General features: G+C 43.2%; 1 protein-coding gene across 1 annotated transcript in view; it reads left to right on the top strand.

Annotated features, from left to right (window-relative positions):
* The window catches only part of MYBPC3 (myosin binding protein C3), an 88,834-nt gene that overhangs the window by 58,297 nt on the left and 14,139 nt on the right, over positions 1-16,398 (top strand). The window contains exons 21-22 of the mRNA XM_069965842.1: positions 11,333-11,467; positions 15,318-15,485. Coding sequence (XP_069821943.1) covers positions 11,333-11,467; positions 15,318-15,485 — 303 coding nt within the window. The remainder of the gene's footprint in view (positions 1-11,332; positions 11,468-15,317; positions 15,486-16,398) is intronic.

Raw genomic sequence — 16,398 nt, forward strand, 5'->3', positions numbered from 1 at the left:
GACTGCCGGAGGTCTTCTCCTTACCTCCATGCAGTCCTCGTATCCAGTGGCGTAGCTACCGCGGTCTCCGCCGCGACCGGGCCCGCCACAAGGGCCCTCCCGATCAATCACTCTTGTGACTGCAAGCATTGTTTTGCTTGCGGTCACAAGCACACCCCCGACCGTGCAGCAGCCGGGGGTGTCGCGTCTTACCCCCGGCAGCGCGCGCATCCTAGAGCTCCATGCGTGCCTTGGGCCCTGACTTCCGGTTCCGGCGTGCAGGGAGCTCTGGGATGCGCGCGCTGCCGGGATAAGACGCGACACCCCCGGAAGCCGCGCAGCAGCAGGGGACAGACCAAGAGGAATGAGGATCAACGTGGGAGTTGTCAGGTGCGTTGTCAGGTGAGTTAAGTTTTGTTTTGTTTTTTTATCAGCCTGCACGGGTGGGGGGAAAGAGGGGGGCATCTATGAGGGTGGGGGGAAAGAGGGGGGCATCTATGAGGGTGGGGGGAAAGAGGGGGCATCTATGAGGGTGGGAAGAAAGAGGGGGGCATCTATGAGGGTGGGGGGAAAGAGGGGGTATCTATGAGGGTGGGGGGAAAGAGGGGGGCATCTATGAGGGTGGGGGGAAAGAGGGGCCTTCTATGAGGGTGGGGGGAAAGGGGGGCATCTATGAGGGTGTGGGGAAAGAGGGGGGCATCTATGAGGGTGGGGGGAAAGAGGGGGGCATCTATGAGGGTGGGGGAAAGAGGGGCCTTCTATGAGGGTGGGGGGAAAGGGGGGGCATCTATGAGGGTGTGGGGAAAGGGGACCATCTGAGGGTGGGGGGGGAGAGGGGCCATTTATGAGGGTGGGGGGGAAAGAGGGACCATCTATAAGGGAGGGGGGAAGGGGACCATCTATAAGGGAGGGGGGGAAAGGGGACTATCTATAAGGGAGGGGGGGAGGGGACCATCTATAAGGGAGGGTGGGGGGAGAGGGGGCCATCTATAAGGGAGGGTGGGGGGAGAGGGGACCATCTATAAGGGAGGGTGGGGGGAGAGGGGACCATCTATAAGGGAGGGGGTAGAGGGGTCCATCTATAAGGGAGGGGGTAGAGGGGGCCATCTATAAGGGAGGGGGTAGAGGGGGCCATCTATTTGGGGGGGGAAACATAGGGGGAGAGGGAATACACAGAGGGGGGCATATATTATTAGGGGGTCACATAGTCAGGGCTACCCACTAAATGAGGGTGTAAAGGGGCCAATACAGATGTGCAGCTTGTATAGAGATGAGGATGGTGACAGTGTGAGGAGCCTAATATGTCTATCTGGCAGATTCTGTGGATTCGTGGCTCAGAGAAGTTCTCATAACGGCCCAGGACAGATGGAGAAGATGAAAAGGAAAGAACTCCGATCAGAAAAGACATCTCCTGTGAGTCACCTGATATAACTGCACTGTAATGTATATGGTGTATAGAGCCTGTGTAGAGCTGGGGCCACCTCTATATGACTGGATGAGGTGATATAGTATACTGGATTTGGTCAGTAACAATATGGTGGTGATGGTAGTGGTTGTGGTGTGGCAGTAATGTTTCCTTCCTATATACTGGTATTACTGGTAATATTGGTCTCAGTATACAGGATTTGGTCGGTAACAGTATGGCGGTAATAGGTAATATCTGTCTTGGTGTGTGTGTATATATATATATATATATATATATATATATATATATATATATATATACACACACACCAATAGCATCACTTGGTCGTGAAAGGAGGGGGGGGGGCAAGTTGGCCTCTCGCACCAGGGCCCAGGAGACATTAGCTACGCCCCTGCTCATATCGGACATCTGATTCAGCCTGCCACAGGCAGGCTGAATCAGAAGATCACAGATTACACTGATCCCTGCAATGCTATGGCATAGCAGGGATCAGTGTATACAATCCTATGTATGTAAGTGATAGTTCCCTAAGGGAACTATAAAAGTGTAAATAAATAAATAAATAAATGTTTTACAAAATGCCCCAAAGCCCCTCCCCCAATAAAAGTGTAAATCACCCCCCCCCTTCTCATATCATACATTAAACACATAAAAAGTAATAAAGTTAATTAACATATTATACACTGTAGCATGCGTAATTGCCCGATCTATTAAAATAAAACAATACTATTCCCACACGGTGAACCGCATGAACAAAAAGTGGTAAAAAAAAGCAGAGATTGCTAAAAAGCGATCAATACGTTTGATCTAGAAAAAAATTTTATTAATAAAAATTAGAGATCATGACGCAAAAAATGACACCCCATACGACCCTGTAGGTGAAAAAATAAACGCTATAGGAGTTACAATATGGCCATTTTAAATATGCCTATTTGCAAAAAAAAATGTTTTACTGCCAATAAAAATAGTAAAACGTTAGAAAACCTAGTAACCATGCATATCGCTGTGTTCAGACCGACCTAAAGAATAAAGGAAAAATGCCAGTTTTACCGTTAAGTGCATTCCCTAAACATGGACCCCCCCCCGGCCGTACGATCGCCCCCCGCAGCCCCAGCCGCATGATCGCCCCCCGCACCCCCCGGCCGTACGATCACCCCACGCACCCCCCGGCCGTATGATCGCCCCCCGCAGCCCCCGGCCGCACAATCGCCCCCCCGCAGCCCCCGGCCGCACAATCGTGGGGCGATCGTACGGCCGGGGGGTGCGGGGGGCGATCATCCAGCTGGGGGGTGCGGGGGGCGATCATGGGGCTGGGGGCGATCGGGGCTGCAGGCAGGATATACATTACCAGATCCCCGCTCCTGCTTGCTTCGGTGGCTCCTGGCACGTTCTGCCCGGCCAATCAGTGGGCTGCCCTGCCGCAGCGCACTGATTGGCCGGGCGGGCCGTGAAGACACCGGGAGCCCCGAAGCAAGCAGGAACGGGGACCCGGTAATGTATAATGTCTGGCGGCTAGGGGGTTAATGGGGCGGGCTGCAGACAAAATCGCAGCAGGGATGTAGATCCCTGCTGCGAGTTTTTCTGCTAATGAAAGTATAGGGCCAGAATCTGCAGCGAGTCTCGCTGCAAAAACGCAGTAAGGAGACTCGCTGCAGACCCGCCAAGTGGGTTTGTAGCCTAAATGATATTTTGGGGTTTCCGTCATTCATTTTATGGCTGATTGAAAGATACCATTAAAAAGTACATCTGTTCCTGAAATAAACAAGGCATCACATGGCCCTGTAGGTGAAAAAATGAAAGCGTTATGGGTCTTAGAAGGCGAGGAGGAAAAAACGAAAACGCAAAAGTGACAATTGGCCCGGCCCTTAAGGCCATTTCAGGCCCGGTCCTTAAGGGGTTAAAGTGGACCTTCACCCCCGTGCCGGGGCAGAGCCCGGCCAGCCCCCCGGTGGAGACCCTTATACTTACCCCTTGCACAAAGTCCCACTGCTAGACCCGCTCCCATTGCTGAGATATCGCCGTTGGAAGCCCAGCGCCCGCTAATCAGAGATGAGTCCGACACTCAAAGAGAATGAATGGAGCCGTCATTCTCTATGAGCATCGGACTCATCTCTGATGAGCGCATGCTGGGCTTCCAACGGCGATATCTCGGCAACGGGAGCGGGTCCAGGAGTGGGACTTTGTGCAAGGGGTAAGTATAAGGGTCTCCATCGGGGGGGTCATCCGGGCTCTGACCCGCCAAGGGGGGTGACAGGTTCCCTTTAAGTAGGATTTTATTGCATTACCACACACAGCCAATGGACAGGAGAGGTAAACTTTCTGGATGAACTCTCTTAAATCATTGGCAAGAATATGAAGCAAGGGATTGTTAACATCATAGCCTTGTTTTTAATATATTTACCTTTGTGTCCAGTTTGGCCCACACCAGAAACATTGTGTAGGTGACAACTCAAGACACATCCAGAAAAGGCCAGTTCTATTTTTACTCTGCGTTAAGGTGCTGTGTTGTAATTATAGACTGTGCACTAGTCGGGTTCCATGGTGTGTAGTCTACACGATGATACCTTACACTCGTTTGTCAAGGTTAATGTCCAAACCTTGTCATAACTGTCACTAACTTTACTTTGGGTCATGTTAACATGTCATACAGTTCCAACGGAGGTGAATATGTATACATATACACTCACATACAGTCAAGTCTCATTATTACGACTACCAGCTTAAATCCCAAATAGCCTCTTAATGCAACATGGACAGCAGCTAGACTGGCTGAAAGTGACTCAATAAGTAGGTTGTCAGATGTATCTGGAGCCATGCTGACTACAGTGCATCCCACAGCTGTGCAGGGTGCTTGGGGGAGAATATTAGAGATGAGCGAACCGGCCAAGGTTCGGGTTCGTATGAACCTGAACTCTTGGCTTCTGATTCCCGCTGTCTGCCTGAAAAACTGGGTGGGACTGCCTGGAAAACTGGGATACAGCCATAGCCATAGGCTGTATCCCAGTTTTCTAAGCGGTCCTCAGGCTGTATCCACCCACTGCACGGAGCGGGCAGACAGCGGGAATCAGAAGCAGAGAGTTCAGGTTCATACGAACCCGAACCTTGGCCGGTTCGCTCATCTTGAGGCTGGGTTCACACTACGTAAGTTTCTGGCCGTAGCGCGCTCCGTGAATAAGCGGCCGGAGATTTACGTAGTTTGCGTACAATAGAAAGTATATGATGTACGGCTGCACAGTTCACATTACGTAAGAACTTACGCCCGGATCGTATGCGGCGCCGTAAAAAATGAACCAGACCATTGTTTCAGGACGGAAATGCTGTAACTTACGCCCATAGCGTAACATGCGGTCCCGTACGGAGTGGTGATTTCTTCATTTTTACACTTTGATTTGCCGATTCAAAAGGTTCTGTGGGGTGTCCGGGGCTAGCCGAAGATATCCAAGTAAAAGACCGCTGTCAGATCGCTACGTACGCCGCTCGGGAAGTGTACGTAGATTACAGGCGTAAGTTCGCGGACCGTACGTAGCCGGCCGCAACTTGCGTAAATCCCAGCTGGAGTTTTACACGTATATGTCCGGCCGCGAAAAATTTTTCGTGCCCGGACATCTACGTAGTGTGAACATAGCCTTAGAGAATATATAGAGTGAACATGATGATTGACGTGGTCCCACAAATGCTTATTTGGGTTTAAATCCAGGGAAGTAAATGGGTTGTTTAGTAAAAAAAAAAATGCTTTCAAATCAACTGGTGGCAGAAAGTTATACAAATTTGTAATTTGGTTTTATTAAAAATTCTCAATTCTGCTGTATGTCCTGCAGAAAGGGGTGTATTCTTTCCAGTCTGACACAGTGCTCTCTGCTGCCCCCTTTGTCCATGTCAGGAACTGTCCAAAGCAGTAGCAAATCCCAAAAGAAAACCTTGCCTGCTCTCCAGGCTTGAAAGAATACCACTTCCTGCAGCACATACAAAAGCTGATAAGTACTGGAAGACTTGAGATTTTAAAGTACCCCATTAAGGGGCAAGGATAGTAATTTCAACCAATGTTGCACATTTTTAGATTCCTTCTGCTTCAGGGGTGACAATCTGCATGTATACTGTAGGTATATGCAGCATTGGACTGGGGACCAGATTATCCTCCAGCTATACGCTGCCAATGTCAAAAGTAGGATGTGGTCATAATAATGTCTTCATGCTGCAGCTCAGCCCTGTCTCTTTGACTCATGAGATTAGAAGAAAAACATGATTTTATATCCTCACAAACAGCAATCAGCTACCTGGTTTAATTTGATTTATATTCTTTTTATGCGATCCGCCAATGTTTGCAGCCCTGAGCATGATACACAGCTGAAAATTCTTTAAGCTTATATATAAATCCTGTCAAATCCTTTTAAACCCTAGTTTTTATTTTCTAGTTTTAGGAATTTTTTTCTAGATTTTACTCCTGTGGGAAAATCATTTTGTTGTGTTTGTTGCATTACATTTTTACGCGGCATTCTTATGATCAATATAAACCTCACATTTATATTGATATATAATACCGTATATATTAAACTCCACATAAACATAAGACATAAGAAATGCTTGAGATAGCAGCAGCATGCTACACATACTTTGTGGTTCCCTTCAGGGCCAGACTTAGGGGAGTAATACTTATCAGCCATGCTCTACCAATGGAAACTCTACCAACCCCTACTGTGCCCAATAGTCATGGAGACTTCCACACAACTGTCAAGACTAATGTATATGCAAGGTCCCGACAATCCTCCCCCCGCCCCCCCATCAAGGCCATAACTGTTTTAGGTTATGTAACTGTAGACATAAATGAGACACATGAGACACTTCATGGGCTTAACTGAATTTTTTTTAACCCCTTCGTGACCGGACCTTCTCCCTATGGAATGCTTCATTCTAAAAGTAAAGCTGGCTAGCATTACATCACTATTTACAGAGATCCTTTACCGCAAAGAGGCAGGAACCATTAACGTTTTCTGCCCAAATAAGGGTGTCTCTTTTGGAGATGTCACCAGTGATGTCACAGGGATTTAAAGTGAATGGTTACCTATAAATGTCAGGCTATTATTCAGGGAGCCGGTTAGAGGCATCCATAGCGGGCCATTATCTAGTTATAAGGTTTCTGGTTGGAAAACCTCCTTCTTACAGTAGCACAACTCATTTTGAACTGCAGAACATGTTTATAACTTTACCCATAATTCCAAATTTAAATTCATTATTATATAACTATTTTTTACTGTGCAAACTTTAAATGTATCAGATTTATTAAAACAATTGATAAATCTGCCATATCTGTAGACTACAGTATATAGTTAATGTTAAAACCAACTATTAACTGATGTACTTAGGGGCACATTTATCATTCTCTTTGTGCCATTGGTGTTTTGGTGTTTTTGTGCATGGTATAAAATTTTAAGCAACATTTATCCAGGCTTTATCCGGGTCCAAAGACGGGCTACAAAAATGGTGGAGGGTGTGAGGCATAAAACATATCAGGAAAGACTTAAGGATTTAAATCTGTATAGTCTGGAGGAAAGAAGGGAAAGGGGGGACATGATTGAAACCTTTAGGTATGTTAAAGGACTAAATAAGGTTCAGGAGGGAAGTGTTTTTAGTAAAAAAAAAAAAACTGAGCTCAAGAACAAGAGGACACAGTGAGAGGTTAGTTGGTGGAAAGATCAGAAGCAATGTGAGAAAATGTTATTTTACTGAAAGAGTAGTAGATACCTGGAACAAACTTCCAGCAGAGGTGGTTGGTAGATCTACAATAACAGAATTTAAACCTGCCTGGGATAAACATATATCTATCCTAAGATAATAAGAAAGAAAATACTAAAAGGGCAGACTAGATGGCCCCAGTGGTCTTTTTCTGCCGACAATCTTCTATGTTTCTATGTTTCTATTTAAATTTTTTCCTCTCAGAGGGGGCATTGTTTCACGTTAGATACTTTATTTAGCCAGAATTTTGGAAGCAGTACTCCACTCCAACCCTGGTGTAGTTATTTAGCAAAGTTTTTAGCCAAAATTGCACAAGAACACAAAAAATGCACAAGATTAATCAAGACAGGTGCACCTAATGCTAATGATTTTGAGCGAGGTCTGTGAGCTTTTTCCCAGTCTTAAAGCTTCACTTGTGCAGCTGTGCTCCACAATTTTTGCACATTTTTGGTGTACATAGACAATTCCCTCTTTGATGAAACCACAGACTTTGTCAGACACTCTGTAAAAGTGTCAAAAAAGTGTATAAAATTCATAGTAAATATGTTTTTGTTGCAAATTGAGCCACACTGTTTGTGTTTGCAAGAGTAAACCAGAGCCAAAGTATACTCAGTAAATCGGGGCCATAGTATTTTGGTTAGGATTTTTTGTTCGTTATTTTGGAGCCTCTTTTAGTCAATATTTTTAGTCAAAACCAGAAGTGAAACTGACAAAGGAATAAACTATAAGATTAATTTAAAAACTCGCTATGGTGCCAGTGGGTTAAATGTTGTTCTGTTTTTTTATCATCTAAAGAGAAATGTAATATTTGATCTTGCGACTAGAGTTGAGTAAATCTACAGTGTGATTCGTCTAATTGTGATGAGTTTCATAATTTGGCCATGAGTTTATTTAGTATTGTTAAAGATTTCAGTGTTCCAATTCCACAGTCTGAAATAAGACTCTGGACTTTGTCACTCCAGACTTCTCTTGGTAATAAGAAGACTTGAAAAGTGGTAGATCTTTACAAGACTAAATAAACTGATATCTGATACTGATTATTGTAGATTCACTTAACTCTACTTGGGACAACTCATTTAAGCTATAAGGCTATGTTCACACAATGCCTTTTGTTTTTAGCCATTTTGCGTCAGTTTTTTTGGGCACCAAAACGCTGACAATTTGCTTTCCAATTCCGGACATTTTATTCAAATGATGGCCATCCTACAACGTTAAAATGATGGCCAGCCTTCAGGGTCAGCTGGTTATTGATAATGACAGACTCAAATAATGACCATAAACATTATTAATGGCTTATATTATCAATAGCCATCTTTTAGCACTAAAATGACGTCTGTCCCCAAAGACAGCCATCATTTTAAAGTTGTAAGGACACAGCCTTAAGGTGACCATACATTATTTTGCCCTAGGGCTCCCACAGAGCTTTGCGTGGGTGCGATAGCTGTATAATAACAAACTTTTCTGATTATAATTTACCGTTCTTACAAATTATTTAACACATTCTAAGGCCACCTTAACCCACTGGTTATCTGTATCTGTAATTTCACTGTGACACCATCACAAAACACTGTCAATTCCAATAATACATCTTCCATGTAATAGTTTGAACTAGGAAGGTTGGCAGGACCTTTCCGTGACTTGATACAGAGATCTGGCTCAAACCCTTCATACATAACCAAGCGGTAGAGTGTAATAAAATTTTTATATGGCAAATGAGTCAGATTGCGGTGACATTTAAGAGATTCACTGCGACAGCTGGTTACTTCTTAATGCTGTTTAGATGTGTCCCATCTTTTCTTTCTTTATGAAACTTTATGTCACCTAAAGTCACCTTTCACACAGTGACAGAGGTGACTCCAAAGAGATAGATATACAACCTACGGTCCTCGTACATAGACTCTATATATAAAAACTAGTGTGCTTTGTTATATTGGAAGAGGAGACTGTGCCTTTTCTTTTCCCTATTCCTCTTCACATTGTTCTCTTATATTATTTCTATGAAATTATCATTCCTTGTCTGGCTTTAGTTACGTAAATGTGCTGATGGGAAAGCGACTGCTATATTTAGAGGTGAGAGAATTAGAGTTGTTGAGGATCAAGGCTCAGAATGCAAGAAAGAAATGTTCCTTGCTATAAGAAGGGGTGGGGAGTGGGGTCTCTGTTCAGCTCATCCTTCAACTCCCCCCTCCCATGTACAGTCCCTATGTTAGTACATCCCTGCCTTAGTTCTTTCATCCTCACATTTGAACAGTGAGTGGGAAGTTTGGTTTCCGCATCTGGAGGAGTTTCCATAAGGTTCACCATGACTCGAGTGTCACGTTTTGTGGAAAGTTCTCAAGTGGATCCTCCAAGACCAAGAAAACCAAAAAAAGAATTTCCAGGTCTGGGCCACCTCTATAACCCTTCTCATTGGAATAATCAATGTCCATTGGTTCTAAGGACTCCACCATCATAAGTTTGGAGGAATAGTTTTGTGGTGCCAACTAGTGGAACTAGTGGAACCATCCTTTATGCTTTTTAAGCTTGAATATTCAAGGCATATCTGGAGCTTTTTTGGCTTATGTGGAAACCTTTATATTGAACTTTATGTTCTTCTTGCTGCTGTACAGTTGATTTACACCTTGTATGTTGCATTGTGTGCGTGACTTATATTCATTGTATATGTATATGTATGGCAATCATAGCTGGTCATTGTCATCTTCTGTATCTATTATAGTAACTTAATGCCAGCAAAATTACATTCTAGCAGTTAAGGTATAAATGATGAAGAGTATTTTCAAACCGTGACGTGAGTCAATAAAATATTTGTGTGTTTTGTTAGGCTGTATATAGGTTCTATTGTTGCCATTTTTCTTATCAAAAATGACAGGAAAACTGCAACAACAAAAAATGCAACAAAACATCATGTATGATAGCAGATAGCGATAATACCACTGCATTTTATAGTCTGTGTTAAACTGCAATACCATTAGCAAGGTGATCCAAGGTGATATTTGTCCGGTCATGGATCTGAGCTATGGGGAGATATGCCAATAAGAAAAAGCATTTCCAGTACTAGCTGTAATGTTGTGGTAGAAATGCAGGCAACACTATAGCAATCTACTATACGACACTGGATTTTCTCATAAAATGTGGCTCCACTAGTTCCTGTAGTCATGCTAAAAAGAAGAAATAATTGGGACATGCACATATAAAAATATGGCCCAATGGACATGATCAATATGATCATTTCACTATAGTCAATAAGTTGATAAGAAACTAGCTATAGACAGACCCAAATTTACAAGTTCAGCTATAGCAAGTTTGAATTTATTATCTGACACAACTTATACTACAGCAGTTAACTCTACAAATTCAACTCTGCTACATCTATTTCTAGGAAATAGCTTGATGATATTATTTACATAATGGATACACACAATTTCCTTATTATTATTTACTAACTGTTATATTATCTTGTGTTTCTCTGAGTGAGAACAAGACATTAGGTCACTGTGATTTATGTTGCCTTGTAAGTTGTTCCTTGAGGTGACAACTTGATATATGGACTTGCTGCATATGTAGAAGTCAGTAGATGAACTATATAGCTGTGTAAAGAAGCTGAAAATATGCATAACAGTCAAGGTCACCAGGATCTGAGCTGAGACACCACATTGGGACATGATGTAAATGCTAACATTCCCAAGCTTAGTGGTTTCAAAGGTTGTTAGTGGTGTGATCCCACGTTGTAGTGTAGCCCTAGTAGCAATACATTTTTGAAATGTTGCTTTTAGTCTAGATATGTTTTTTTTTAGGTTCCTGAAAAAAGAATATATTCACATATTACAGTTTTGTAAAAAAAAAAATATATATTTTTTTTCCCTAAGGATTTCCTCTTTTTAGCGCTAACCAACCATAATATAATTATTCACCAAAGCCATTATGCTGAATGTAAATAATTTTATAACAAGTGTTTGGATGCAGCAATGTTTTCTTCCAAATCCTTCATAACATTGATCTGAGTGCAACATTGGAAGAACAGCCATTACTCTGGGGAGGACTGAGGGACAATAGCAGTAGAATGCAAAAGAATGCCACGTTTTATTTAAAACACTTGCTTTGGGTCATGTACATTCAGTGATAATTGACAGAACCTTACAAAACTTGGATACAATATCAGTAAGTTTTCAAAAGTTTAATTTTATTTGTATTTTTTAGCTCCTACAAGTGAACCAACTCAGCTGACAGTAGATGATGTGAGCGACACCAGCATTACACTGAAATGGAGGCCCCCAGAAAAGATTGGTGCAGGAGGATTGGATGGATACATGGTAGAATACTGCAAGGAGGGTTGTAAGTACTAATATTATTCATTCCTTTTGCCTATTCCGCATCACTATACAGAATGTCACCATTCACATCAGACCTGCCAGAACTGTAATTTAACAACTGGGACAATATAATTCCACTATATGAGATCCATGAACACTGGGGCCAATTAGTTTACCAATATTTCTTGGGGGATGTGGGAGGATACAGGATTACCCAAAGGAAACCCAGATGAGCACAGAGAGAACTTACAAACTCCATGCCACTGTTGCCCATGGACGAATTCAACTCCAGGACCCAAGAACTGCAAGGCAACCGTGCTGATTATTCACTTACTATTCTATTTCTAAGATACCTTAGAATGACCAGCCCCAAACTGGCACATTATACAATCAATAACTAAAATGCCTCATCTCCTTATTCCTTATTCCCTATAGCTTGTAGTCTACATATCGGCTCAAAGGCTTATGCAGATTACATAAAAGTCTCATCTACAAACATCTTTATAGTCATTGCAGTAATTCACACATGGTTGGAAATTTTTAATTAGTTAATAATTTTTTTCATAGTTAATAATAGACAATTACATGAGGCTGCAACCTTTACGAGCCACAGATGCCACTTTAATGCATAGCTGTTTTTTCAGGATAAGCTTGTGTGTACACAAGGATGACCACTAATTCCAGGCATTACCTAACTCTTGGCATTTTAAGGCTATGTTCCCACACAGTATTTTTGTTCAGTATTTTGCAACCAAAATCAGGAGTGGATTAAAAACACAAAAAGGCTATGCTCACACACTGTTGACATTGTGTAGATGGCCTTTATGTAATGGGAAATAGTGTCCATACAATGAACACACACAGGAAGAGATCCTGCACTTTTTTTTGTCTCCATACACACCCAGCAGCACCAGGGAACAATCTAAGCTGTGAATCAAGCCCTAGGGTGAGGTGTTCTACTTACAGTAGCTAGTTTCTATGCTATCTTTCTGCAGCTTCTGGTCCCTCCAGTCACCCTACTTCACCCCCACATTTCTCCATAGATTAGTATTGGTAGCTTATAACATGATCTAGCACTAGGCTATGTTCACACTACGTAAAACTACAGCCGTTGTTGCCGATGGCAACAACGGCCGTAGTTTTTGTGCAGTGCAATACAGCCTATTGACCAATGGCATCCCGGCCGGAGCGTACACACATCATATACGCACCGGCCGGGATCTGTGCGGCTCCGCAAATAACTGACAGGTCGGTTTTCTGCGGCCGGAATTCAGTGAATTCCGTCCGCAGAAAGATCATCCGGCCGGTACTTAAGTACCGGCCGAGATAATCCGGCCAGAGACCGTCCTGTAAACCCTGAATTACAGTTTAGTGGGGGGAAGCTTTATTTGACAAGAAGAAAAATCTTCTCTGATAGGATATATTACAATATTTCATACATGATGTATGCAAAGTTTGTTGAAACAACAGTGACCATTTAAATTTTTATACTTGTGCATGCAAATATAAATCCTTCTACATTTGAATAGTAGTAGTAGTAGTAGTAGTAGTAGTAGTAGAAGTGATTGAATAGTAAGGAATTGGATAGATGCTGTTTTGCTTATATATAGCAGTCCGGTATCTAATGACCTAAACTAAAAGCAATATAGATTCCTATGGTGGTGTCCGTTTATTACACTCATCTGGCAAGTTGTGTGAAGTCATGGTAAAGACTATAAGGGTCATCTTCAGATGATGGGTGATGTCATAGAAAAATAGACCCTTCTCCCATCACTAGTTTACTCTCCTACCGATATTGTGTACTAGAGAAAAGTTAGACAGCAATACCTTCTGGATGACAGATAACCAGCACCATGACAGCCAATATAGCCGATGGTGACATGTGTCAGATAGATACTTTCTGTCGCAGAAATCCAAGACTAGAAAAGTCTAAAGAGTAGACAGCTGAGTTTATAATAGAAAAACAGTACAATGTTACTGTACAGAAGCAAAGACAGCATAAACATGTCTTCATTTATAGCTTAAAGTAAGCTTCACTGCCCTCCTGCACAGTCCTAATGTAGGCACAGAGACACCTCAAAGACTCCCTGACACTGGAAGAGAGCAGCTTAAAGGCTTATCGTCTTGTGTTTCTCACTCCGTCTTAAGAACTGGGACTCTGCCATGATAAACACGCCACTCTGTTTGTACTTAGAGACTATAGAGCTCAGTAACAAGCACAGGAATCTCCAGATTAATCACAATCCAGGCTTGGTACATCTATTATCTTTAATCAGGTGTCACCTGAGCTTTTCGGCTCACTGCCCCCATCACACGAGATCCATTTACTTCTGGCTTCCACATGGCTGATAATGATTTAATGCGATTTGGGCAGGACACTTATGTCTATCGTGCTCACTGCCTGACACAGCAAGCAAGTGCTGCCATGTGCCCAGCGTATAAAGAGGCCAGCTGAGGATTCACAGATGCTCAGAATACATCTGACAGGAGTGCTGAGGCCCGCCACCATTTCCATTTGTAATAAGAGGCCACAGAGGCCCTTGCATCTGATATCAGGACTGTAAGGGCCCTATTCCACTGGACGATTATCGTTCAGATTATCGCTAAATCGTTCGAATCTAAACGATAATCGTTCGGTTGAAATGCAGTTAACGATTAACGACCGAACGAGAAATCGTTGATCGTTGGAAGAGACCTGGACCTATTTTTATCGTTGTTCGTTCGTATCTCGTTCGCAAATTTTGCCGTTGAATTAAAAATCGCTTGATCGTTCCTTGGTCGTTGGTGGGTGCGCTTAGTGCATTCAGTGCAAATTCTAATTGGCTAAACACATTGATTGACAGGGACCATCTTCCATTGTTTCAACTGTGCTCCAACCCACCGCTTGTGTCCACGTGGCGCAGGCTTCACTTCCTGTTGGTGAAAGGTAAATTGAGTAGGTTTGTTCCGTACGCAAATTTTCCCTAGGAACGAACGAATCTAGCCACGCCACGTGGAGGAAACGAAGGCAGCGTCACGTGCGGCGATTTGGTTAAAGATGGGGAATAATAGCCTAGGAATAGTTGGGTGGATGAGGGCGAAAGGCTTGAAAGGCTTGGGTCTTCAAATTACGATCTGTTGTACTTGTAGTTGTAGTTCTGTTGTAGTTTTGCACTAATCCAAGATGGATTCCAAGATGGAAGCTGATTGGATTCCGTACTGACTGAAAACACCCATATAGGTGGACCAAAAAAAAAAAAAAAACCTACTTGTACATAAATCGCATGCTTATCGTTCTGTTGAATCAATGTGAAGCGAACGAACAACGACCTAGAATCGACCGCAAAAACGACTTGATTTAACGACCATCGCTTAATTGAATTGCCCTAACGATCTCAAGAAACTCTCAAAGCGGTCGTTTGAGATCGTTGATCGTTAGCGATTAAGCTAACGATAATCATCCAGTGGAATAGGGCCCTAAGGATTGTATAACAAATGTTATAGTGAAAGGTTTTATTTGTACTTGATCTTATGGCACATAACAATGTAACATACCGCTATATAATGCTTACCTGAAAGCCCCACGAATCTCAAGAATAAAAAGTCAGAAACTCCTTTCCTTTTACAGTGCCGAGCACTGTGGCCCCTTCATTCTGACAATTGGCGAAAGTCCTAGTAGTCAGATTCTAACATGTTATGCTATTGGACATGCCATAACTTTCTAAAAATCCCATCCACGTGTAACAGAAAAAAATCTGCACAAATACATGGACTCCCCATGACTGCTAAATTGAACTGTGGTGATCTATTTTGTTTCAGTATTTGGTTTGGTTTCTTTGCCCTATGTGTCTCATTATATAACAACTCACTGGGCTATTGCTTTTTGTCTGCAGCTTCTGAATGGGTCCCTGCGCTACAAGGCCTAACTGAAAGAACATCTTGTCTGATCAGAGATCTTCCCACTGGGGAGAGGCTCACCTTCAGGGTCAAAGCGATCAACTTGGCAGGACCCAGTGAGCCATGTACTATGAAAGAGCCTGTCACCATCCGGGAAATTATGCGTGAGTGTCATAGAGTTTTGGAATATGGTGTACATCAGCAGGGGCGTAGCTAGGGGTTCAGCCTAGGGGGGGCGAGCAAGTCTGAGTGGGCCCCCAACCGATTATGTTACCCAAAGGGAACCTCGCTTGACAACAATGCTTTCTAAATAATAAAGGGTATATTCTGCTCCATTACTCATAGTGAATTAAGAGCAGTGTTAGAGGCTTCTACATTTACATATATAGACACATAAAATGAAACAGTGACTTACAAGGGGTGTCTTCTCATCGGAGTCGCTCACTATCCCAATGTCATGGATGTATGGGCAGTATAACAGGTTCACCTGAGATCTGTAGTTAAAACTGTAAAAAAAAGTTAAATCCATTATGCAAAGACTATTATTTTCCCTATACACTGACTGACCCATATACCATAGAGGTAGATAATTTGCATTCTGCCTAAGACAGGTGCATCACTCACAGGGAGGTACCGCAGGCTCAATCACTAGCTAACTCGGGCAGCCACTACAGGCTGCTGCACCCTGCTCTCTGTGATCCGAATCACAGCTTTCTGATTTAAACATACTTGTCCCTTATCCTGTAAGAGACTGGGGTGGAGGGGTCGGACCTCTGCCCCCATTCCCCCAGGATCTCCAGATCAGCCCCCAGCTCCTCTATGAAGCTGCCAGAGAGAACTGGGCCAAATAGGGTTAAATCAGAAAACCACTGTTTTCCACATGTCCAGCTCCCCCTGGTTTCCACATGTCCAGCTCCCCCTGGTTTCCACATGTCCAGCTCCCCCTGGTTTCCACATGTCCAGCTCCCCCTGGTTTCCACATGTCCAGCTCCCCCTGGTTTCCACATGTCCAGCTCCCCCTGGTTTCCACATGTCCAGCTCCCCCTGTTTACCAGCTCCCCCTGTTTCCACATGTCC

The sequence above is a fragment of the Dendropsophus ebraccatus genome, chromosome 4 (assembly GCF_027789765.1).
Source record: "Dendropsophus ebraccatus isolate aDenEbr1 chromosome 4, aDenEbr1.pat, whole genome shotgun sequence".
NCBI lineage: Eukaryota > Metazoa > Chordata > Amphibia > Anura > Hylidae > Dendropsophus > Dendropsophus ebraccatus.